Raw genomic sequence first — 23,832 nt, 5'->3', positions numbered from 1 at the left:
CTTTCATATATATAACAAAAGCTACTCTTCAAATCAATTCAATGAACAAGTCACTTTCATATATAACAAAAGCCATATTTACACAGCTTCTGTATATCACAAAAGCTAATTACTCACAAACTTTGTGAAGAACTTGTTTAGCCAGTGTTGGAAGTTGACAGTGTTTGACAAGCTTGATTTCCATCCTCCTAAGAGCTCTCTCATAAGAGATGAATCTGGTTATAGTTGCTATTGCCAATAGAGATCAAGTGGATACATACCAGTAGATAAGTGCATCAAAATGAGTCTACCCAAATGAGGTTTACCCATACTTTATCTTGCTGCCTAACCTCTTATATTTACTGATATTTAAGTTTCCTAACTGATAGGCTGATATTGAGCTGTTACACGCTTTGGAGGAAGCTTACGGAGAATATAAAGAACAAGCCCTGAAGGAAAAATTTCAGCCACCTATATGAAAGTAATTACAATCAAATCTATGGCTACAAGTTAAAAAGACCAAAGACGAGTTTTATTTAAAAACTTTTCCATTACCATGTAGTAGAGTAAATTTAGAAGGGGGTGATATAACACATCCAAGTCAGCCTTTGCGTTAAATGCTGAAAAAGCAACCTGAAAGTTCAGCAACCTGATTGATTAAAAACCCACTTCGAAACTATAAAAAAGGATAATTTAGGATCGAATGACATTTGACCTAAGCCTTGTTAGCATATGTTTTGAACTCATTTGCAAAGCTTCAACACATATTGCTGAGATCCAGAAGACACTTTCCTAGATTTAAAACAGGGTAATCCATTGTTTGATGATTTGATCGATGCAATTTACAGCCCTCATAGTCATCATTGAAACGCAGAAGAGATCCAGAAGACACTTCCCTAGTTGAAATATCTAAATATTGAATTAATATTTTGCTATTTGTTTTAACATATTCTCGAAAATTTTATTACCACTTGGTTACCAATCTTTTATGAAACGTTAGCATTTGTTTTAATAACTTGTGGAATCATGGGGATCAGAAAGGGTGTATAGAACACATTTTTAAAGAAACTTGGGTCTCTGGTTTTTCAGGACTTTAATTACCATATTTGGCTACCACTGTTTATATATAAGACTAACACTTGCTTCAAATAATAATGAACTTTTGGAGCCACAGGATCAGAAAGGGGTGACTTTTTCAAACTGTTTTGCCATCACATTTTTTTAAAACATACTAGCATTTTTATATCCTAACAATGACCTTTCCGGAATCAGAACATCAGAAAAGGAACTTCGTAGATTCATAAGAACTTCGATCAGAAGTCGTAAATTTTGACACCCTTAAATTTAAAACTTCCTTGCAATACTACACCTCGAATAATGGGGATGAGAACCTAATGGATTGATGGGAGCAACGGATTCTAAATGAATAGATTAAAATATAAAAAATAGACTAGAACCAATGAAAGACAATGTGGACATCTTCATATGCCAGGTTAACAAAAAACAACTTCATTTGCCAGGTTAACATATGAGTATCTCAATAAACAAATAATAACACAATACAAATATTACTCTGATACTGAAAGCTCTTTTGCTCTTTCCATGGAACTCACATTCAATGGAAAGAATGAAAGAATCTTACCACAACCGTTCGGATGATAAAACAAGTAAAGCACACAGTCGTTATAAATCCAACCTGCTCATAAACCCATGCACATTAGCCAAAACTAAAACAATGAAAATGTTATAATAGCAATACCTTACGTTATAATACTCAGGTTTCAAAGGTGCACCTCTCTAAGCTTCTTTTGACGCCCTATCGACTCTAATGGGAATCGTCTTAGCATAAAAAATAACCTGGCCAAATTATTGTTGAAACAGTTTGATTCAAAAGCATAGAAAACTCTGATTCTTATTTAGATGTCAACATACCTCCCTCCATATATAGCAAAGCCTATAGCAGCAAAACATGATACAACTGCAGACATCAATGTATAGTAGAAAAGATGCTTTAGGAAGGAGAATTATTAAGAACAAATATGGGTGAACTAAAAAAGCTTTGGATAACTAATGGTTTTGACAAAACAGCTTCTGTAAAGGAGTTATTTTCTTTGAGGAATAAGAGGCAAAAAACTAAATCCATGTTGTAAAATACTCAGTCTTAATACACCTATGAGGTTCAGGCCAACACATCACTACGTTCAGAACATGCATGTTCCTATTCTAGCAATATATGCACATGTCAAAACAATACAAATGTCAATCTCCAATCTTGGAATCTATTTATTTGGAAACAATTTAAGTACATCTGATAAGTGCTTACCTGCAAAAAATGTTTTTGTTGCAACTTGAGTAACTGCATTATAACTTACGCATTCCCAGACCCAAATTATGATCTAACAGACAAAAGATCCTCAATTAGATCATGGCATTTCAGATACATGTATAGGAGTTCCTACTTGTCATGAACATTACATCTGTACCTGTATGACATAAATCGCACCATTTATTCCAAGAAATAAAGGGCGAAGATTTTCTGTAGGCATGCTCCGTGCCTGTTATGAGTGTAACGAGTACATGTGATCTTAAGATTAAAAATATATATATATAATAGCTTTGATGCTAGAATTTCAACCCATAGCTAGGATTTATAATAATATTGCTAAACAGTGAATATAAATGCACCAAACATGATTGTGGCCATGCTATTATATGACAATCGGCAACGGTTTGGTTCAAGAGGGTCCAAACCAAACTGTTCAAAATTATTGAAACCTAAACCGAACCATGAAACCGTTACACCGAACCATTAAAAAAATTCAAACCGTTGAGCCATTAAACTGGTAAAACTGCGGTTTCGTGGTTCGGTTTCGGTTTCAGCTTAGGTCAATTTTTAAAATTTTAAAATTTTCATTATTTAAATTTTTAAAATTTTAAAGATTTTCCTAAAATATGAGAATAAGGCAAGAAAATGAAAAGATTGTTTAAAAACAATTTTTACTTTTTTTTTTAAATTTTAAAACCGTTTAACCGTTTAAACCACAGTTTCGCGGTACCGTTGCCGATTGTTACTATTATATAGCCTATTCATTCTATGGAGACCTTTCATTATCTATTATCTAGACAACTGCAAGTTTCTCAACGTTGCAATTATAATACAGCAACATGAACTAGCTGTATCCACTGTTAGGTCTGAATCTCCGTTAAAAGCTGTATATAGCCTATTCATTCCAAGGAAGACCGTCCATTATTTATTATCTAGAGACAACTGCAAGTTGCTCAATCTTGCAATTATAATACAGCAACATGAACGCACTGTATCCGTTGTTAGTTCTGAATCTCCATTAAAAGCAGTATTAAAGAACAATCAAACTTCCAAACATATTGCAAAAAAAGTAGTTTATGTATAACAGAAGCCTGTAAACAATTCATTTGAAAACTGACAGTTCAATGGTAACTTCTACAAGGGATTTGTAACCTTCAAGTTACAGTTTCATGCCTGATGCAATGCATCATCGAAGGGCGCTGGAGCATCCGCCTTGTGAATACCTGGAAAAACCTCTCCTTGGGTTCTAAATCCAGCACTCTGCTAGGAAAAAAATAAGGTAGCTTATATGGAAGAACTCTTTCTAACAAAGCTCCAACTTTGGTTGTTATAGTGGGGATGTGTATATTCACATCAAATGAAGGCTTCTATTTATCTACGGCAAATACATGACATATTTTCTTAATAAGCCCGTTGCTACTATGCAATCACAAAACTAGAAAGATTAGAGACCTTATTAACCTCAGCAAATATATATATATACAAGCCTACTACAATATCCTAGAATTTAGAAATTGCTCACAATTATCTCCCCTCTTTCATCATGTTTTGATGAGTACATGAATTCTTGTTTTAATACCAAAGAAACAAGAGTTCATATGTTTACAACACATCATTAATGTCATGATCAAAAGCATTATGGAACCACACTTAACATGTCCTTGGGTGTGAGAATGGACACACAACATTAATTTTGAGTAGGCAAGGGGGTGGACATGCCCAGCAGCACTTATGCATGGGGGAATTATATAAGGGCATGCCCTATGGTGGAGGGACATACGCTATCACACTACACCTTTGTTAATCATATCACCTTCTTCACGAAACACCACATTTATTCTGACACACAGAACATAATTAGGTTGTGACAATTCATGAAAGTCTCTATGCATAAAGAACTAAAATGCATGGGCTCACGTCCCATTAGATCAAGGATATGATTCCACTTGTCAAACTGTCCTCAAGACGCATTGATGTAGTTTAGGAAGTACATGGGTTGGCCATGATTTATGTATTGTTGTTTACAGCCACAGAGCTGACACAAGGACAGGTTATGTATTGTTTTGTAATGCAGCTAATTAGTCTCTGGGACAGGCAAATTAGTCTCTTGTATGCTCTTTAAGCACAATTACAGTTAAGATTTATCTGAAGTTTAAAAACTACACTCAGTCAGTAAACAATCAACTCATACCTGGTAATATATTTCTGCCCAAAAGAGAACAAGTAGGGTATATGTAGAGAAGAAAAGAAGTCCTGGAAGTTCTAGCAGGATAGCACTCAGAATCTGCAATAGCACTTGACACAATTAAAACCAAAAGCTTAGAATATATCTGGAACTCAAGATATAAACATTTGTTCTGAAAGAATTTACCTTGATTCTAAATGAAAAGACACTTTCAAAGAAGCCAAAGACCAGTGCTCGAGCTGCAGATGTTAAAATCAACAATTAAAACAAAACCAATAAAAAGGACAACAAGACATGCTAGGAAAGTGAGATACCAGCAGTCACTAAGAAGTTCATCAGATGGAAAACCTTTTGAGTAGTCCAACCATACTCTGGCACACGTATCTCAATGCGTACTAGTTGAATCTATTCAGCATAAAACAAGACAAGATCCAATTATCATACTCAATTCTCTCTAAAAATAAATACGGACAGCTTGAGGAATAACAAAAGCAAAATCCTAGCTGTATAGATTTGGTTGAGACTGACAAAATATTGAGCACGAAGTAAGCAATTATCAAGTTATCATATTTTCTCTAGCTATTATCGAAGGAAAGCATAGTTTAACTTCAAGTTATCATATTTTCTCTAGCTATTATCGAAGGAAAGCATAGTTTAACTTAAGTTGTTGAGAATTTCTAGTTTCTATTTCAATACAATTTCTCAACACTGCATGCATCCAAAAGAGATGCAAATTGAAAAATATGAAAGCCAAGTAGATACACGATAGTTCCAGTTAACCACTAAGATTTGTAACAAATTTAATCATGAATATCCATATGCATTTGTCATTGCACCTTCTGTTAAGAGTTCAGCCGTACCTACTTCAAAACCCTAAAATTTCTCAACATTACATGTATCCAAAAGAGATGTCAACTGAAAAACGTGAAAGTCAAGTAGATAAGCAATTGTTTGAGTTAACCACTAAATATGTAACAAATTTAATGGTGAAATATCCATATGCATTTGGCATTGCGCCTTATGCTAAGAGTTTTCAGAATATAAATACGTCAAAACCCAACAAAATGACACAGATAGATGCATCAGGGGACAAAAAATACACATTCAGCGCAGGACATACTATGTTTCATCTTTTGATTACTATTCGACTTAAATCAGCATCTATAATCTTTATATATATAAAAGAAATTTTAATAGCTATATTTGTGTTGGACAATTGTTATTGTACTCACTCAAATCAAGTTCTTGACTGCTGAACTATCATCATTCTATAACCTAAAGAATAGATGAGTGCTAAGCTACAAATGAATTGTTCACATCTAATGAGTGTCATCATACAACCTAGACAAAATGTTAGAGATGAGTTACATGTGACTTATTCACACTTTTTTGAGTCGTAATTTATCCATACCCAAGTCATCAATGTTACAGCACCTAAAAGACTTGAATCTTACAGACTAGAGTTTTTAAAACATAAGTGAGGATAAACTTTAGTGTAGTATGTCATAGATGTAGCTACATTTAGTATCCCATATATGAAGGGGATAGCCAGCATCTAGTATTTGATACATAATATCAGTAAGTTTATCACAAAAAGATAGTAATGTCACCTTTACTATCACAAATCTGTTAGCATGGCTTTCAAGTATATGCATAATCAAAATGGAAAGGATTGGTCTGGTAATATCTCAGGACACATGAAAAGACAACCTTGCTTGTCATAATCTGCAATATTCACGTTTAACAACCTAAACAAACCATATCAGAAAACTTTGGTGTGTTAATAAAAAAGAAACTTCTTTGCTGGTCATAATCTGCAAGATTCACATTTAAAAACCTAAACAAACCATATCTATTGAAATTTGACAGTATCAGAAAACTTTGGTGTGTTAATAAAAAAGAAACTTCTTTGCTGGTCCTAATCTGCAAGATTCACATTTAAGAACCTAAACAAACCATATCTATTGAAATTTGACAGTGATCTGTCACCTTTGAACACATGTAGGTGTATAGATTCAATAGGAAAACAATAGTATGGTCACTGTAAATTAGAAAACATTAGCTAACATATAATCTATCGAATTTCCTTTTCAGAATTTAACATGCATCCCTTGAATCCAACATTAATTTCATCACACAACACAGGACCTTCAGGGAGATCTACAGAATTCTCTTGTTCCTCCTAACGAAAAGATGACAGCAGAGTACAATTGGCATTGAACTTGCCTTTCTCGATATATACAGAATATACCATACAATCCAAAACAGCCTGACCATTACCTACTATGGATTTAGACCACCAATGAAACAATCGAAATCAATTCCATCCCAAAAAACTTTCACTGCTGCAAGAATATCAACATCTATTTATTTAACATTCAACTGAACGCTGGGGTACATCAGAATGGTACATGAACAGATTTCATGACTAAGAACTCACACATGTTTCTTTTGCTTCAAAGCTTCATTAACTTTAAGCATACATTAGATGCAACGCATGCCACATTTCATGAATAAATCCACTTCCATTGTTTATTATGCTTAACCACTCCCTTGAATTGCAAATAAAACAGAAGCAATTACCTTGCACAACATAACAGACCAGTTCATTCCAAATGGAACACATATACATATATTATCACGTGAAAATACCATGGAGCAAGTCAATATCACTATACAAAACTGAGGCACACAAAAGTGACACGCACAGAGACAAAACTAGTATAATATAATATAATATATATATATATACACACACACACACACACACAACAATATACAACTATGTTCCGTCTACATTCATCAGATGGAACCAAACTAACATACAATACTTATGGAAAGAGAGGCATATCAAAATGATTGACATGCAATACAACCATATACTCCATATATGAAGTATTATGAGTATGCCATTATGCTATTATATGCATCCATATCTATATGTATACGTAAAAATTAACATACATTCATCGCGAATACTGAATGGAACAAAAAAATATGACATATATATATAGAGAGAGAGGCATATTACCAGTGTAACTGCAGCAAGCAAAGAATAAGCTCCACATAGCGTGTAGAATACGCTTTCTTGCCATGTCCTTGAATCGGTTTCCCACCAAGATCCATGCAGAATAGTGCTAATTAGACCATATTTCCTGCTCCAGGATTGATCCATCTCCAGAAAAACAGGATAATTAATTACTCCGCCTGCACGAGCCATGGAATTCTTTCTTTGCTGAATTCCTTCTTCTGCAACTAGTACGGAAGAAAACGTTCGAATGTATAGCCTAAGAGAACTTCATATGCCTGAGAAGCAGATCAAAAATCAAAGAAAAGAAACAAAACGAAATCGAGGAGGAAAACTCTCTTTCGTTTCTTCCCCCCGCGCTCGTGAGTGGAGGGAACGGCTATAAAAGGAAAGAAGAAACCTGAGCCAGATATGGAAAGAGGAGAGCACGCGTATTAATGAGGCTTGAGGGGGGGGGGGCTTTAACGAGACATGCAGAGTTGACGAGAAACCCTAAAATAAACCCTAGAGAAAGTGAAAAGAGAAAAAGAGAGTATGTATAGTATTATAGAATATAGACTAGTTTTTTTCTGTTGTCCACGAGGGAGGCGAAATTTGACGTGTGGGACACAAATCATCAACATAGCATATCATCTTCTTGTACGTAATTCCTTCCAAAGGAGGAGGTGGGGTAACATCTCTCTCTCTCTCTCGCTCTCTTATTATCGTAATTACCTTTTACCCTAGTGGTAAGTCGTTTACACTAGTAACACTACATCTTGGGTTCGTTATTTCACTAGATGCCACTGTGGAATGTAGGGGTTGAACCCATGACCACCTAATTTCCATTGGGCAACCTTACTAATTGAGCTACATCCATCTAGGCTCTCTCTCTCTCTCTCTTAAAAACTCCTTCCGAGACTCGAGACACTTTAATCATCATGGCCTTCTACCCATACACCATACTTCTTGTCAATCGCCTTACATGTCGAGCATGCATCGTGAAGTCAGTGATATTCATCTTCCACTAGGTTTTCATTGCGCACATTGCATGTCTTTGTACTTGGCTGAGTAATGTATGCCATGATGCTACGATCTCACCATACTTCTTGTCAATCGCCTTACGTGTTGAGCATGCATCATGAAGCCAATGATATTCATCTTCCACTAGGTTTTCACTACGCACATTGCATGTCTTTGTACTTGGCTGAGTAATGTATGCCATGATGCTACGATCTCAACACCTAACTTGTGTGAGTAGAGTTCAAAGAAGTAATAAGGCTCCTTATGGGTGTCACGAACACACCAAGCGCGAACTAGGACGGAGCACAAATGATGGGGCTACGAGCGACGAATGAACTTGGAGCTAGATGTGACGAGGCTAGGAACTCTAGATGTTGTGAGCGACATGAAGGCATGAAGATAGAAATAACGATCAAGGAGACAAAGATGAGGCAAAAGGAGAATACTAGATTGATGTGTCAATGACTTGTGTTGAATCCCTTGAAATGGACCAAGGATGTTACAAGTATACAATTTTCGAGATTGAATATCTCTAGAATATAGTCGAGAAATATCTCGAGAATATACCCGTTTAGAATATACCACAAAATAATTCTAGAATATACTAACGACTAGAATATTCTCGAATGTACTATACACTAGACTCTACAATATATACAAGTTCACAATCGAATGTGGACAGTTCACAAGAGTTTCCATGTGGTTAACACAACACAATGTACGTGTGTGTTAAAAGTCAGAGGTTCGAGTCTAGAATGTGACATTATCCCCCCTCTTACTCTGCCTTCCCAAACCGGTCCTTGGCTTAAGGGGATACTGTTGATGAAAATCTTAGACCACCTCCAAAGTATTTTTTAAATCCTAGACAAGGAGTAACCCTTCTAGAACCCTTCCAAAAGACGAGGTATTGAACACCAACAAGCATGAGCGACCATGTGCAATCCTCGCCCAGAACTGGAACACGAATACCAATGGGCATGCGTGACCATGTGTGGTCCTCACGGGGAGCACGAACACCAACGGGCATGAGCGACCATGCGTGGTCCTCGTCCGGAACTGGAACACGAATACCAACGGGCGTGAGTGACCATGTGTGGTCCTCATGGGGAACAAGAACACGAACGAGCATGAGAGACCATGTCAGTCCTCGTCGAGGGTTGGGAACACAACCACCAACAAGCATGAGCAACCATGTGTGGTCCTCATCGGGAACTGGAACATGAACAACAACATGCATGAGCGACCATGTCTGTCCTCACCAGAATGTGGAACACAAACAATAGTTGGAGTGAGCAACCATGTGCGGTCCTCACAGGAGACTGGAACACGAACACCAACGGGCATGAGAGACCATGTCGGTCCTCGCCAAGAATTGGAACATGAACACCAACGGGCGTGAGCGACCATGCGTCCCTCATTGAGAACTCGAACACGAACGGATGTGAGCGACCATACGGCCCTCACCGAGAAATGAACACGAATGAGCGTGAGCAACCATGTGGCCCTCACGAAGAACTTGAACACGAATGGACGTGAGCGACCATGTGGCCCTCACGAAGAACTCGAACACGAACGGATGTGAGCGACCATGTGTGGCCCTCATCAAGAATTGGAACGTGAGCAACCATGTGCGGTCCTCATCAAAAACACGAACGGGCGTGAGCGACCATGCGGCCTTCACAGAGAACTAGAACACAAATGGACATGAGCGACCATGTGGCCCTCACTGAGAACTAGAACAACAACAGGTGAAGGAGTGCCAATGAAGCAGTCGACTCGACTTCTTCTATTATGAGAGGGTAAATAGTCGAGGTTGACCCAACACATGTCACAAATGGTAGCGCCAACGAGAAACCAACGGGATCCCCACCAGGAAAGTGAGCAGTTGTGACCGCCACTGAAACTAGAAGGTGAGCGATCGAAATTGGTCCTCACCAACAGAAAGTGGTGCGAGACTTGAACTATAACGAAAATGCAGTGCAAGCGAGCAGTGATCCAATCCTCACCAGGAACGTGAGCGGTTGTGACCCCCACCGGAACTGGGAAGGTGAGCAATCGAAAGCACTCCTCACCAAAATCGTGATGCAAAATGATACCTAAAAATGATGATGACAATGGTTGGGCGAAGAGGTTCCGAAAATGATGATGTTGAAGACAAGGATGTTGATGATGGTAACTCCAGAAGCAAGGACGGTGATGATGGTAACTTTAGAAGCAAAGGCGATGACGAAGACGGGTGGTGCTCCCAATTGGAAGGGATTCAAACTGTCACGAACACACAAAGCGCAGACTAGGACGGAGCACAGATGATGGGGCTACGAGCGACGGATGAACTTGGTGCTAGATGTGACGAGGCTAGGAACTCTAGATGTTATGATCGACATGAGGGCATGAAGATAGAAATAATGATCAAGGAGACAAAGATGAGGCAAAAGGAGAATACTAGATTGATGTGTCAATGACTGGTGTTGAATCCCTTGAAATGGACCAAGGATGTTACAAGTATTTATACAATTTCTGAGATTGAATATCTTTAGAATATAGTCGAGAAATATCTCGAGAATATACCCGTTTAGAATATACCACAGAATAATTCTAGAATATACTAACGACTAGAATATTCTCGAATGTACTATACACTAGACTCTACAATATATACAAGTTCACAATCAAATGTGGACAATTCACAAGAGTTTTCATATGGTTAACACAACACAATGTACTATGTGTGATAAAAGTCAAAGGTTCGAGTCTAGAATGTGACAATGGGGGCGGTTTAGTGTATTGCCACATCCTTAGTGCCTCGACTACTAATCTATTCTTGGTGATCTTATACTTCATAACATCACCTAAGAGCTTGCCTCAACTAGTAATCTATCCTTGGTGATGATGTACTTCATCTCACCTTAAAGATCCAAAAGACATTTCATTCCCTGATTTTTAAATAATTTCATAATGTCAAACACCCATCCATATTGTTTCAAGCTTGTTTTGATAATCCATGAGCATGCATATTCTTGACTTCTGTTTTCACTAATAACAAGAATTGTAAAATCCAAAAAGGTGTTACATGGTCATCGTCGATGGACAAGCAACACAGACACATTCTCCGTAAAGAAGTGTGTTAAAATGTGCAATCTCCACAATAAAAGGTATATATAATGGTCTTATAATATATCATGTTAACTTTTATTATTCCATATTATATACAACTATACTTTATAATTCACTAATAACAGGAATTGTGAAATCCAAAAAAGGTGATGAGTTCAACCCTTACATGCCATGGTGGCATCTAGTAAATTAAGAGATATCTTTGGAGTAATAGAGAGGTGAGAAATTTGGGTTCCGAACTCAAGACGTAGTATTAGAAGAGTAACAAGTTACCACTAAGGTAAGCTAATTAGAAAGAGAATATAATATTGATGCAAGGTTCTTACCTATATGAAGTAATGAGGACAGCTACATTGAATTTATTCAATGACATAACTTTGATTATGGATGATGGAAAATCTCAAAACATAGTTGGCATTATAAATTGCAACTTCTAGCAAAAGTCTTCATTTGGAGAGTATATTTGATTGGGAGTTTGCCTTTTGGGCCAATTATAGCAATAATCAGTTGCTTCTTTTACATTATTCAAGTGGAAGATAATACTAGTCATTTCATTCAATGATTGAGTGCTTGTCAGATTCGACAAATTTGATCACATTACTATATGACACCAAGAATTGGAGTGTTTGCACAATTCACACAAGTCGACTTGAAATATGCACAACATTTTTGTATTTCATAGTATGCACGGAGTTCATGCATGTCTATGATCGTAGGAGTACTACTGTGACAAATTTGTTTATTGGAGCAAGTCAAAGTTCTTTTCCGGTGGATGTGTTGTGGTGACACCACTCAGTTGTGATACCATTCTAGTGTTTTCACATATATTTATTAATATAATTGTGTTTTTCACGAGAGAGAGAGAGAGAGAGAGAGAGAGAGAGAGAGAGAGAGAGAGAGAGAGTTTAGTCTAAAGATTGAGAACGAAGAAGAAGACCAAAAAATGACACAAAAATAGTCATTGTCTTTAAATTGTTTTAGCCGTTTTCACATGATGGTGGCCACAAGGCCTTACATTCTAACTTTTCCTCTATTGCACACATAGATACTTCTTGTTTTTTTTCTTATATGACACACCAATGTCAATGTGCTTGCCATGGGAATGCATGGCAAGTACTCAAAATTGATACAACATATTGCTCGTTCATTCCTTGTCTGCACCAAGTTTTTATCACTTCATGCGTAATAGTGGTTAAAAAAGAAGGGGAAACTTGATCTCGCATATATGACAATATCAATGACTTTTCATATTAAAGCATGAAAAACATAAAACAACTACTTGATAGGTCAATGCATATTACAATTTATATTTCTAGAAATTCCCTTGCTAAAAATGATTGGTCCGCACAATTCTCACAATGCCATAAATTTCCAAGAATTTCAAACTCAAACAACTCATCTCTTGGTGTTTGGATATCCCCCAACTTATGGAATGAATCAGACAACTTGAAAGGAATATTTAGATCGAGCCCTATGCCAACAAAAAAACATAGATTGAAGCTTGCAAGTTCTTTGCATCACACACTACATGACTCCCCTCATGCCCAAACACCTCAGGAATAAGAAAGAATTACAATGTATACCCTATATAGTTAATTATAAGGCATGATTCATGTGTTCGAGCGCACATAGCTAAAGTTAATTAGTGACCATTGTTATGAGCTCATCCATGTAACGAGTGATGTTATACCTATCTCAGCCTTAAGCTTTAGTTAACAAGTCATGATGTGAATAGTATATATGCATCCCATCATATGGTGGGTCATAAACTCATGTATCTTAATCATTTTGGCATTATATACAGAAGAGCATAGCCTATGAGCTCTATCTAGAGATTATATTGATATGCGATTAGTGATTTGGATTAATATCTAATCGCTCTTTGATCTTGCTTAATAGTCTATAAACCTCCAACCACTTGAAAGTATCAAATTAGCTAGAGAGAATCCTCGTGGTTAAATCTATCTATTCTATAACCATCGACTAATCTAGATATTGTGACATATTTGTAGTTTAAAGAAATATTAGACCTACGTTTGAAGGTGCTTTCTCTTGCCACTCAAAATGAACACATTCGTTGTTTGTTGTGATTCGTGAACAAATATTTTAGGAGGCTTTTGGCGATGGCGATGGCGATGGAGATGGAGCTCAAATTCAGCAGAGCGGATCGAATATATAGACCACCTGTGGGTATACATATCTATATTTATACATGTCATTTTCATCTTTGTAAAGGTCGAAGGTTTTATCTGAGTTTTTGTAACCTATTAGACGCATCTCTTTTTTATTCTCCTGTTATTTTCTTCACAGGACGTCATCGATGGTTTCTTAATATTGAAGAATTTCTCAAGTATCTCTCATCAAGGTATCAAAATCACTGCCGTCGGTACCATTTCTCTGCAGGTTTTTTTCTTTCTTCATTATTCTACAAACAATTTATGATCTCAATTTTCAAGATGCTCAAAATTCCAGTTTGGCACCATTTCTCGGCGTTTGCTTTACTTGTTTTACTCCACAAGTAATTTCCTTATGGTCTCAACATTTCATGAAGATCTGAAATGGCCGTTTCTGTACTCTTTCACTGAAGCTTTGATCATTTTATTTTACTTCATTCCCTCTGCAAGAATTTTTGTTTTCATGATTTGAAAGGCCATTTTTTACCATTTTTTGGGTATTTTGTTCTCTCCAAGGAATCTTGGTTATGAACTCTGCTATTCCTGATATCTAGAGGGCACCATTTCTTCTATATTTATTTATTTTGTTTTCTTGTGGCTTTTTGAACAGCCTAGCGTTCAATCTATTGGAGTTCTGGAATCATTGTATACATCCGTAAAGCCGATCCAATTGCTGTAAGCATCTCTCCCCACTTCCTATTTTCCTCTTCATGCTTGAGAAATCATTACTATTTGCTAATGAGGTCAATCCTGTACTGCATACAAAGATTCAAACATCTGATAATTATAGCATGAGAAACATTTGTTCCATAGAAGTTTTAAAGCACATCCGTTGCAATAATGTAGCAATCACCCCGAAACTGAGATATCAGTGGCGTTATGATGATGTTATCTATTTTCAGGCATGCAAAATTTAGAAAGAAGTATGACCTTTGTGATTGCATGTGTCTATTTTGCAATCATTCATGATTATTCATTAGCTCTTTGATTTTCATTTTTTCTTAACTTTTTATGTTCATATATATCAACCATATAAATAAATACAAATATATACAGATTTACTTGTGAGCTCATACAAGATTTAGATAGGATTTACATATAGTGCATTTTGAAATGATGAAAAGCATACTTTATGTTATTTAAGTGAAAGAGGTCAGAATGGAGCTGTTTGCATTGGTTTTCACTCTTTTTACCAGCCCTCTTCCAGTTGAAGTCATGAGTTTCAGCTATGCATGCCAGCGTATTGTAATAAGAGCTCTTTGATCTCCGAGCCCTACAAACACAAATTGCAACAAGACACAAATTGTAATATGTACGAGCACTAGCTGTACTTGACCGAAACCCGATTGCAAACTAGAAACCAACTTAATGATCATAGCTTGTTGTTTATTAAATGGGAGAGCTCAATTATACCTCTTAATTAGAATGATAAACATGCAATTAATAATAAGGACATGCAGAAATATAATATGCAGTATACACAGTTAAAGTAAAAGTCAATTTATATTAGCAAAGCTCAATTGTTATTCTCACTTCTAATACACACATTTGTGTTCCCTTCTTGCAATTTTTACACATGTTATGGCAGGTTGCTATCTCATTGTTTAGCTTTAATTACATATTTTATTGGGTGATCAACCAATGGTTATACCTACCTAAAGCATATTTACTATTCCTACTCATACAGTACTTTATATAATATAGCCTTCTGGCTGTGTTTATATTATGGCATGCCTGTGAGACAACGAATTCCCTTGACAAAACCATTCAAGCAAAAGAGTATTTACTGTTTCTATTTGATGTATAATAGACTATTGCTTGTTGGCCATGATTACACCTGTTGGATGACCAACACTGTGGCATGCCTGTGGGACAACAGATTCTGTGCAAAAATCTGGTGAAGCAATGAAGTGCCCCAGGATAAGCAGGGGGCAAGAGCTCATTGATGGTTTCGGATGATTTCATCATTTACAATTTTGTCCAACATTTATGGAGAGTTGATGAGTTTGGTAGTTGCGGTGCTACTATGGCCTCTTCTAGAGGTACTGCAGGTGACAACAAGTAGCACGACATATGTGTTCTTTCTGCCAGCCACGAGCCGTATGATGGGAAACTCGGCAGGGCAGTTTGTATTCTGGAACCCTCACCTGATGGATGCTAGGAGCTGTATGATGGGAAACTGTCATGAGCTGTTCTGAATTGGTGGTCAGGCAGGGTTGTGGGTGATCTCACCTAGACAGAAGATGGTGAACCTCATTGGTCACGTCCACCATTTTATGGTTTCCCTTGGTTATGTCCTCCCACATCTCAACTATTGCTGCAACGTCCAAAAAGTAGGCATCTGTTCCTTGTTGGAGTTGGGCTTCTCAATAATCCTGGAGTAGGTGAAGCTTGGCTGCATTTGCAGTCCATTCATGCCAGAATGCCGTCAAGGACACCTACAATTGTTTTATCATATGAAACTGACAAGGATCGAGTTATGGAATTCCTGTGTGGCAGAGGGCACGGTTGGAGGGCAAAGCTCAACTAAGCTCTCTTCCTAACCTCCCTGGTCTTTGCACCATCACCACCACATCCTCCCTGCCAGCTATAGGGATACTGTCACACCAAAGAACCAGAAAACACATACTCATTGCACCAACACCCTGATCTGGGGACAGTCTCTGCTATCCCACTCTCTGCTCTCCACCTCCGCCTGACCCTACTTTTGGCCTGAAACTCAAGAGCAATTGCCATACCTCTGCAGTTGCTCCTGGACACCTCATAGCTGGCCAAAATAATGGTAGGTGGGACCACATGTAGCGTATACTACTCCACCCCCCCCCCCCCCCCCCCACTGATGCAAAACAGATGATTGCCAATCAATGCATGTGGACCTGACTTCCCCCGAGCACATGCCCCAATTGGCAGTACATGCATCCCCATCTGCAACAAATGCCCAGTTGCGCCAAACCAACCACCTCTAGGAGGAGCTCAAAGTGGAGCTCGGGGCAAAAGAAGCACCAACTGTAGGGATGAAGACTCGTCACGACTAAGACTGAGGTGGCCTCAGACACTCCCAGTTGGAGCAACGTGTTGAGCTTGCCAACGCTCCGTTCATTCCAAAGGAAGTTGTGGAAGATGTAGCAATCCCACTGTTGTTGAGCTGTCACCCCAGGGCCTTCAATTGCTTCACTGGGTTTATTTGCGGAATTTGTCGTCCTACAGGCGTGCCATAGTGTTGGCTGTCTAACAAGAGTATATACGACCAGAAGGCCATAATATATAAAGCAAATGTATAAAATAGTAACAATAAATATGCAGCCATAATACTGATTAAGAGTGATGGTAACTGTTGGTTAGTCAATAAATGAATATGTAATTAAAGGTAAAAGTTGAGATTGCAACCACCAAAACATGTATAAAAGTTGCTGAAGGGCACACAATTGTATGCATGAGAAGTGAGAATAACAGCCAAGTTTTGCTAATATAATTCAGTTTCCTCTAAATGCGTACACATTGTATCATATTTTCACCTATCCTTGTTGTTAATCACATGCTATCATTTTGATTAAGTGGTATAACAGATCCCTACCAAGTGAAGAACCACAGAATACACTTGTTAAGCTGGTTCCTGCCAAGGTTAGGTTCTAGTCAAGCGCAAATAATGTTTAGAGAGGTAATGAGTATGAGGTCTGAGTGATGGCTGTCAAGGTAGAACGCCACTCGTGGAGTCTTTCCACTACTCCCCGCCAATGGGTAACAGAGGTAGCGTTTGGGTGGACGACATCACACAAACCCCTGGGTATACTAAAGATTGGCATCACATAGTAATTTGTGTTTGTAATTTGGCATACATACCTGACGCTCATGTCGTCGATCTAAGGAGGGCAGTTAACAACTCCCTTTAATTGAATCCATTTAAACTATCCGCTGTCTGGCGAAGGCATTAATCTGGCTTCATGGTGTTAGTACTTTTCCATTGGAGCATTTATATATCGGCAAACACTGATGCTGGCCCGACCGAAATTCACTTACGTAACCCTTTTAGCAGAAGTCAATTTTGCTGAACCAACAATACTATTATTATGAGTGTTACATTTCAACCAATTAAACTATAAGCCCACAGCCCACAGCCCACAGCCGACTGGCTGGTTATCAGCCCTCTCAAGTATTAGGGTCAATAGATTGGTTGAGGGTAAACCAGCCATATTTCCTAAATTTTCTCAATGAAAGCAAACACTATATATTCAAACTCTTGGTTTGGTCTTACACTGGTATATATCACTTATCTCCAGTAATAATCTCCAATCATCAGTGAAGGCTTCTCAGGTTTTGATAATATATACTGTAGTTAAAATAGTGGCTTATGAATCGATGCCTTCTCGTTTTAATCACTCTTTTGAAATTTGAAAGGGCTTTATCTTTTCCAATCTGCATGGACTTCTATTTATCTATTTGTTTCTTTGCCAAAATGTTCAAAGCTCCTTATATATCATACTGAAGTGAAATGCAGGTATAAAATGATACAGATAACCTCCCCAGGCAAAATTGATCCAGGAAACAAGGAGGTAAGCATCTTTAGAAATATGTACTTCCATAGTGAACATTTACTATAATTTCAAACTGGAATGTGTTTTAAGTGTCTGCAGGGAAGCCTACAATGCAATGGTGTTTGACATAACAGTTCATATTAATGATGGAAGGCACTGAAGGAAACTTAAAAGGATGTATACTATAAATTTTACTGTTTGAGCTGTTCTGAAATATGTAAAATGTTCCAAAACATTGTGCATTAGAGATGTAAGAAAACCTTATTTGTTTTCTAGCACCAATCAAATTTCAATATTATCTTTACTTAAAACATGCCACCCACTTCCTATGATCCATCATCATTTCCACTCTGGCTACTAAGAATAGCTCTATATATTTGAATGAGTGTTCTTGTTCTCTTTGTTGCAGTGAAGAGTTTGACAGTTGCCTGTTTCTTGTACATAATTTTGTGATTTGTATTCATGACTGGCACTTATGTAATATCCTTGCCTGTTTTAGATACCATTTCGTATTTCCTTGGATGGATCGAAAGATGGTGCATTTGGTTGCCTGTATGATACATATCATGGTGCTAATATTAACATTCAGGTAAGCTAAGTGTGTTTCCATTTCTGCTACACTGTATTTTCACCTCTGAAACAAGCACCTTACCATTCTTTCCACTTAGACTTGCCCTTAATAACTGGTATAATAAGTCCACTGTAAAAGATATGGAGATGTATTTACATGGACAGAAATCAGTAGAAGAAGCTTCATGCTTCTCATATTTTGGCACAGAAGTCTAAATTCCTCTGCCTACAATTTTATTTTTCTTTGATTTTCTTTCTAGAATCTCAAGATTGATTCTCCAACAACATTTTACAATTACTATATAGACAAAACATGTTTCAAACTATTACAATAGTTGGTTAATTAAGGGAGATTGTTTAAGAGATTGATGGTTAAATACGGGAGGGTTTTAAGAGATTGATGCATCACTATCACAGAGCGGAATACTTGTTTTTAACATTTTGGTTATTGCGGTTTTCTTTAATCTTATGAGCTGTCGTTGCCAGTACCTATTGACTGCAGAGATTTCCAGGAGCTATATGCAGAAGACTTTATCTACAACACTTGAATTTATTCTGGAAAACAGAAAAGGCAAATTTGTTTCTCTGTCTTTACACTTTGTGATGTATATACATAAGTTTTTGGATCTTATTGTGCTGCTAAATATACTTACATACTATATGTCATTACAGGACCTGTTCCACGTTCTCCAATTCAACATGACTCTGTGTACTTTTATATCACACAAGATACACAAAAGCACTCTCTTTTGCCTTCAATTCGATCAGGTATATATTGTGGTTTGAATTTATGATTTTTTGGTGGATCTTAAAGAATCATGAACACCAGAGAAAAGAAATAAAACTTCCTCTTCGCCCAGAAGATAATTCTTTACCATGCTGAATCATCTCTTAATATGGTGCTGTATGGTGATAAATGAATCCGGCATACTTCAGGGAGAGTAACCTAATTGAATGAATATGTATGGTGACTTCAGCACTGGAGACTTTTATGCTGACTAAATACACATTTAGAATTTTCTGTTTGGACATCACCTAATTGGGAAATTCCAGCATTCTCAAACTGCAATTAGTAAACTGTAGCATGAGAATTAATTGATATTATTTACCTGCTCTTAATCGTCCATATTTACTACTAGAAAATGCTATACACTGGTTCTTATGAAGTCTTGTCTTGCATGGATGTAATTTATGCAAATATATAAATTAAATAAATATAAATTCCAATTTTATTTCTATTTTCATGAGGATGGGAGGAATAAGGCTTATCATAGATTTGGAAGCCATTTGTTACTGAAATATATGAGACATTGGCCTTCATGAAGTTGCATAGATATCGCATTTCGTTTAAGCTTACAGTGGTTTCCAAAGTTGATTTTCTATTTGTCATTTTCATTATGTTTGTGCACTTCAAATATGAACATCAAAGTTATCTCAATTGTGGATTGTAATGTGTTTCAGGTGGATTTCGAGTCACAGGGAGGGTTGTCACATCATGTATACTAACAGATCAGGTTGTAGGGGAGATTACGGTTGAATTTTCATCTGTTCCAATTCGATCAATTGATTTGAATTTGCTGCGGTCGGAGACAATTATTTTGAATGATCGAAGGATCACAGAGACAACAGAGATTCAATCTACGCAAGTAATATCGTTGATAAAAAAATTTCTAGAGTCTGACATCAGGCATACAAACATAAAAAGATGTGTGAATCAGTATAATTGTCTGGTTGTTGTGTGTCAAATCACTTTATGCTAATTGGAGATGGATGAACTTCCTTGGACAGAAGGAACCAATTTAATCCGCATGATCAGTGTATACCTTGTTTCTCACCTGGCAGACTCATTCCATTTCATGTCTCTAGGTGTTTTTTATTTATCTTCTGATCTAGATAATGAAGCTATCTTAGCGTTACAGTGGTCATGAATCTCTTTCAGCGTCTTAATGCTACAGAGAAAATAGATCTTTGTAACTGCTTTTTATTCTGGATCCTTATTTGACGTGAATATGCAATGGCAATGCACATGTATGACAGTATATATACATTTATATCTTCTCTTAAGTTTCTTGGGAAAATCCTCATCCCTTATATGCACAATTTTCTTTATTAGTAAACATGTTTATGTGATCATATTTTACGCATATACTATACCTTTGTTGCCAATTTACAATGAGTATGTGTGTAATGAATTTACCATGTATATGTATTTTTTTATCAATATCGTCTTGGTTCAACTGAACAGATAGCAGATGGAGATGTTTGCCGTCGGCTATCTCTTCCAATTTATTTAACTCTTCCTCGACTTCTAACCTGTCCCACACTATCGACAAGGTAAGAAGAATTCCTCCAGGCTCGAAAAAAATTTGACGTACTGATTCATTTGGTAACTTCTACATCCCTTCTGTTATTTAGGTCTTTCTCTTTGGAATTCGGAATATCCATTAACATAACATTTGAAGCTGAAATATCTAAGCTCTATTCTGTTTCTGACTCAACTGTTGCTAAGGAATGGGTGAGTTTTTAGAATTTTGTACTTCTTTTCTCGTTTTTCTCAATCAAGAGTTGTTTGCAAAGTGTCATAATTTAGTCCTTTGCTCATCTCAACTATGACATATCAAGTTTCCTCTATTATCCATATATTTTGGAACGTATACATCAAGTTTCCTCTATTATCCATACATTTTGGAATGTATACATCAAGTTTCCTCCTTTGTTAGAGCTAATTATGTCTAAATGTATACATCATGGTCATGGCTTATTTGTGCCAGAGAAATATGCCGTCACTGCGTCTTTGTTCAATCGTCCAAATTTCAAAGTGCACAAATATTCCTATGATATTCAAAAGATGTTAAAAGTGTGTTTGGCAAGCTATTTTATTAGAAATCCAACAAGGTAAGCTAAGGAGTCAATATGCATAGGAATAACCTAAATATCTGATGTATCTCTTGAAGACACTACCCGTCCATCCGAACTTCTCATTGCTTATCACAACTTGAAGTATTTTGACTTTTTCTTCATATTTTATTCTTATCCTTTTTGTTAGGTTTTTTGGTACCTGTTTTCCGTTACATTCTTTTCAAATTTTGGTTTCAGCAGTATATCTGAAAAAAGAGTATAGCTCCAGACTGCCTTCATAGCTACTTAATGCAGTATGATATACAGATATCTAGCACTCATGCTCATTGTTCTGACACTGGAAGATGATCATGATAACGTGGGCTATAATGTCTTTTCATTATTTTCTTACATGTATCTATTTGCTGCATAAATATTGATGGGTTTTTGAACTTTTTGGGGCACGTGAAATCCCGTGTGAATCAGCAAGGACCACCTTGCAAGGCTAAATACTCCTGAGTGACCGATAACGAAGCAGTACCTGGCTAACAAACCAAACCCCCACCGATGACTTATATTGCCCAGACTTAGATGATCTATCGAATGCTAGTTAAGCATTGAAAATAAAGGCTCATTTTCTAGTGGATTACATAATATTTTTCTTTCTCTTATTCAAGTTAAATTGGAAACTATTTTGAAGTAAACTCGTAATTTTTTATATATTATTTTAGCTTTCTTGAAAAAACAATTCTATTTATATATCTAAAAAGGATAATCTTTTTTTTTTTCTTTTCCTTTACTTGCTATCACACTCACTACTACGATCATTGTGTAGCAAATATTCATGCCATTTCCTATTGTACACATAATTATGATCGTTATATTGCAGAGAATCATACTTCCTATGCGATACATCATTCTGACCACCACTATGCCTCACAGAATTTCCAGGAATTGCTGACTTGAAGCTGTATAGCCAATGAATTCGAGGGGAGTAGCTAAGCCTCAAGTACCTCGGGTGTAGGATATAGCATACCTGAAGCACCTCTAGATTTCTCATGAATGAGCTCGAGACGAGGGATCATTCTCTTATCTCCCTTTATTACATTATATTGGCCATCACAATAATTTCAAAACAATAATGTAGTACTCCAGCAGGGCTTCGGAGTGGGGAGATATAGGAGAAGGAACACGAAGAAGAGAAGATAACTGCCGATCATATTAGATTTAAGTGTAGAGATCTTGTGAATACATTAGAAATGGAAATATAAAATCCCCGTCATGCTTCCATAACTTTCAAGAACCTCTTTTGAGGGTTAACAGAGTGTTTATCAGAGGATTTACTATGCTAATTACCGGTATGGTAACTGCATATTTGGTAGGCTGAGCATTACAAGTAAATGAATGTATGGCCCTTCGTCACTTGCATAATGGGTAAAACCAGGAGTCTAGTTTCTGATTGTTCATGGATAACAGATGCATTGATTGTTCTTTTCTTGAAAATAATCAAGTTTCTTTTGTGGTCCTTCGATCAGGTGGCTTTTGAACAACTGCCATTGCGGTTGACGCGGTGATAAGAAGATCATGAGCCAGTTCTGTTCTATACAGTAAAATTCCACCACAAAAAGTTTTTCTGTAGCATTATTCTCCTCAAGTATTGAACATAAAAAGTATATTTGTAATGTATGATTAGATCATGATGAAGATGTGGTGTCAGCTATACTGGGTTTCCTATTTTTTAGTTGACAAGTTTGGCCAAATATATAAAAAATTCGTAAAGGTTACTGGTTTTTCCTCAAAACAAATTGTCAACACGATTGCTGTGAGGTTTTTAGCTGAGGTTGATATGCCCAAAATTGCAAACATGTTATACATCATTCATTGACATGTACCATTATATGATTGTTTTTAATTTTATTTTTTGAACTCTTGTTTGGCCAAATCTATTTTGCATGAGAGATTTCAGGCTTCTTCGATAGTCAAGACCCTAATGTTGAAACATCCACAGGAGTTTATTAAGAGGTCTTATCCCTTAATCCAGAATCCATGTTTATGTGCCAGATGGCAACAAATGAAAATAATAA

The 23,832-nt window shown here is 36.8% G+C and overlaps 3 protein-coding genes across 5 annotated transcripts in view; 1 reads left to right on the top strand and 2 right to left on the bottom strand.

Moving 5' to 3' along the window:
• Positions 1-23,832, bottom strand: part of LOC147859536 (uncharacterized) — a 102,275-nt gene that overhangs the window by 69,363 nt on the left and 9,080 nt on the right. The gene's annotated exons all lie outside the window — the stretch shown is intronic.
• On the bottom strand, positions 38-8,019 carry LOC147859539 (tobamovirus multiplication protein 1-like). Of its 2 annotated transcripts, none has more exons than XM_087326332.1 (11): positions 7,522-8,019; positions 4,805-4,895; positions 4,677-4,729; positions 4,497-4,589; positions 2,463-2,534; positions 2,303-2,375; positions 1,912-1,957; positions 1,773-1,836; positions 1,622-1,675; positions 535-612; positions 38-450 (listed from the first exon to the last, which is right to left on the bottom strand). In XM_087326332.1, exons 1-11 carry the CDS (start codon positions 7,708-7,710, stop codon positions 358-360), a joined length of 906 nt encoding a protein of 301 aa, XP_087182458.1. In that variant the 5' UTR covers positions 7,711-8,019; the 3' UTR covers positions 38-357. The 2 variants fall into 2 exon arrangements, with proteins under 2 accessions (XP_087182458.1, XP_087182459.1); XM_087326333.1 differs by having other exon boundaries at positions 535-599.
• On the top strand, positions 13,667-23,678 carry LOC147859538 (Vacuolar protein sorting-associated protein 26). Of its 2 annotated transcripts, none has more exons than XM_087325725.1 (11): positions 13,667-13,820; positions 13,945-14,037; positions 14,419-14,483; positions 18,304-18,358; positions 18,840-18,929; positions 19,397-19,481; positions 19,583-19,678; positions 20,372-20,556; positions 21,156-21,244; positions 21,326-21,425; positions 23,284-23,678. In XM_087325725.1, the coding sequence occupies exons 1-11, from the start codon at positions 13,758-13,760 to the stop codon at positions 23,320-23,322; spliced, it is 960 nt and encodes a 319-aa protein (XP_087181851.1). In that variant the 5' UTR covers positions 13,667-13,757; the 3' UTR covers positions 23,323-23,678. The 2 variants fall into 2 exon arrangements, with proteins under 2 accessions (XP_087181851.1, XP_087181852.1); XM_087325726.1 differs by lacking the exon at positions 23,284-23,678 and adding an exon at positions 22,691-23,237.

Source organism: Azolla caroliniana, unplaced genomic scaffold (assembly GCF_043228905.1).
Source record: "Azolla caroliniana isolate FFs.n. ecotype wild unplaced genomic scaffold, voAzoCaro1.0.p SCAF_10, whole genome shotgun sequence".
Taxonomy (NCBI): Eukaryota; Viridiplantae; Streptophyta; class Polypodiopsida; order Salviniales; family Salviniaceae; genus Azolla; species Azolla caroliniana.
Note: the sequence above shows the minus strand (reverse complement) of the source record. Positions and strands in the feature narration are given on the sequence as shown.

Excerpts from the sequence above, each read along its gene's own strand:
- LOC147859539 (XM_087326332.1), bottom strand. The coding sequence starts at position 7,710 with ATGGCTCGTGCAGGCGGAGTAATTAATTATCCTGTTTTTCTGGAGATG. Across the intron at positions 1,676-1,772 it reads GTCAAAAGAAGCTTAGAGAG|GTTGGATTTATAACGACTGT; the intron begins GTGCACCTTTGA and ends GTTTATGAGCAG. Across the intron at positions 451-534 it reads TAAATTTACTCTACTACATG|GTGGCTGAAATTTTTCCTTC; the intron begins GTAATGGAAAAG and ends ACTTTCATATAG.
- LOC147859538 (XM_087325725.1), top strand. The coding sequence starts at position 13,758 with ATGGCGATGGCGATGGAGATGGAGCTCAAATTCAGCAGAGCGGATCGA. Across the intron at positions 13,821-13,944 it reads ATCGAATATATAGACCACCT|GACGTCATCGATGGTTTCTT; the intron begins GTGGGTATACAT and ends TTTTCTTCACAG. Across the intron at positions 21,245-21,325 it reads TGTCCCACACTATCGACAAG|GTCTTTCTCTTTGGAATTCG; the intron begins GTAAGAAGAATT and ends TCTGTTATTTAG.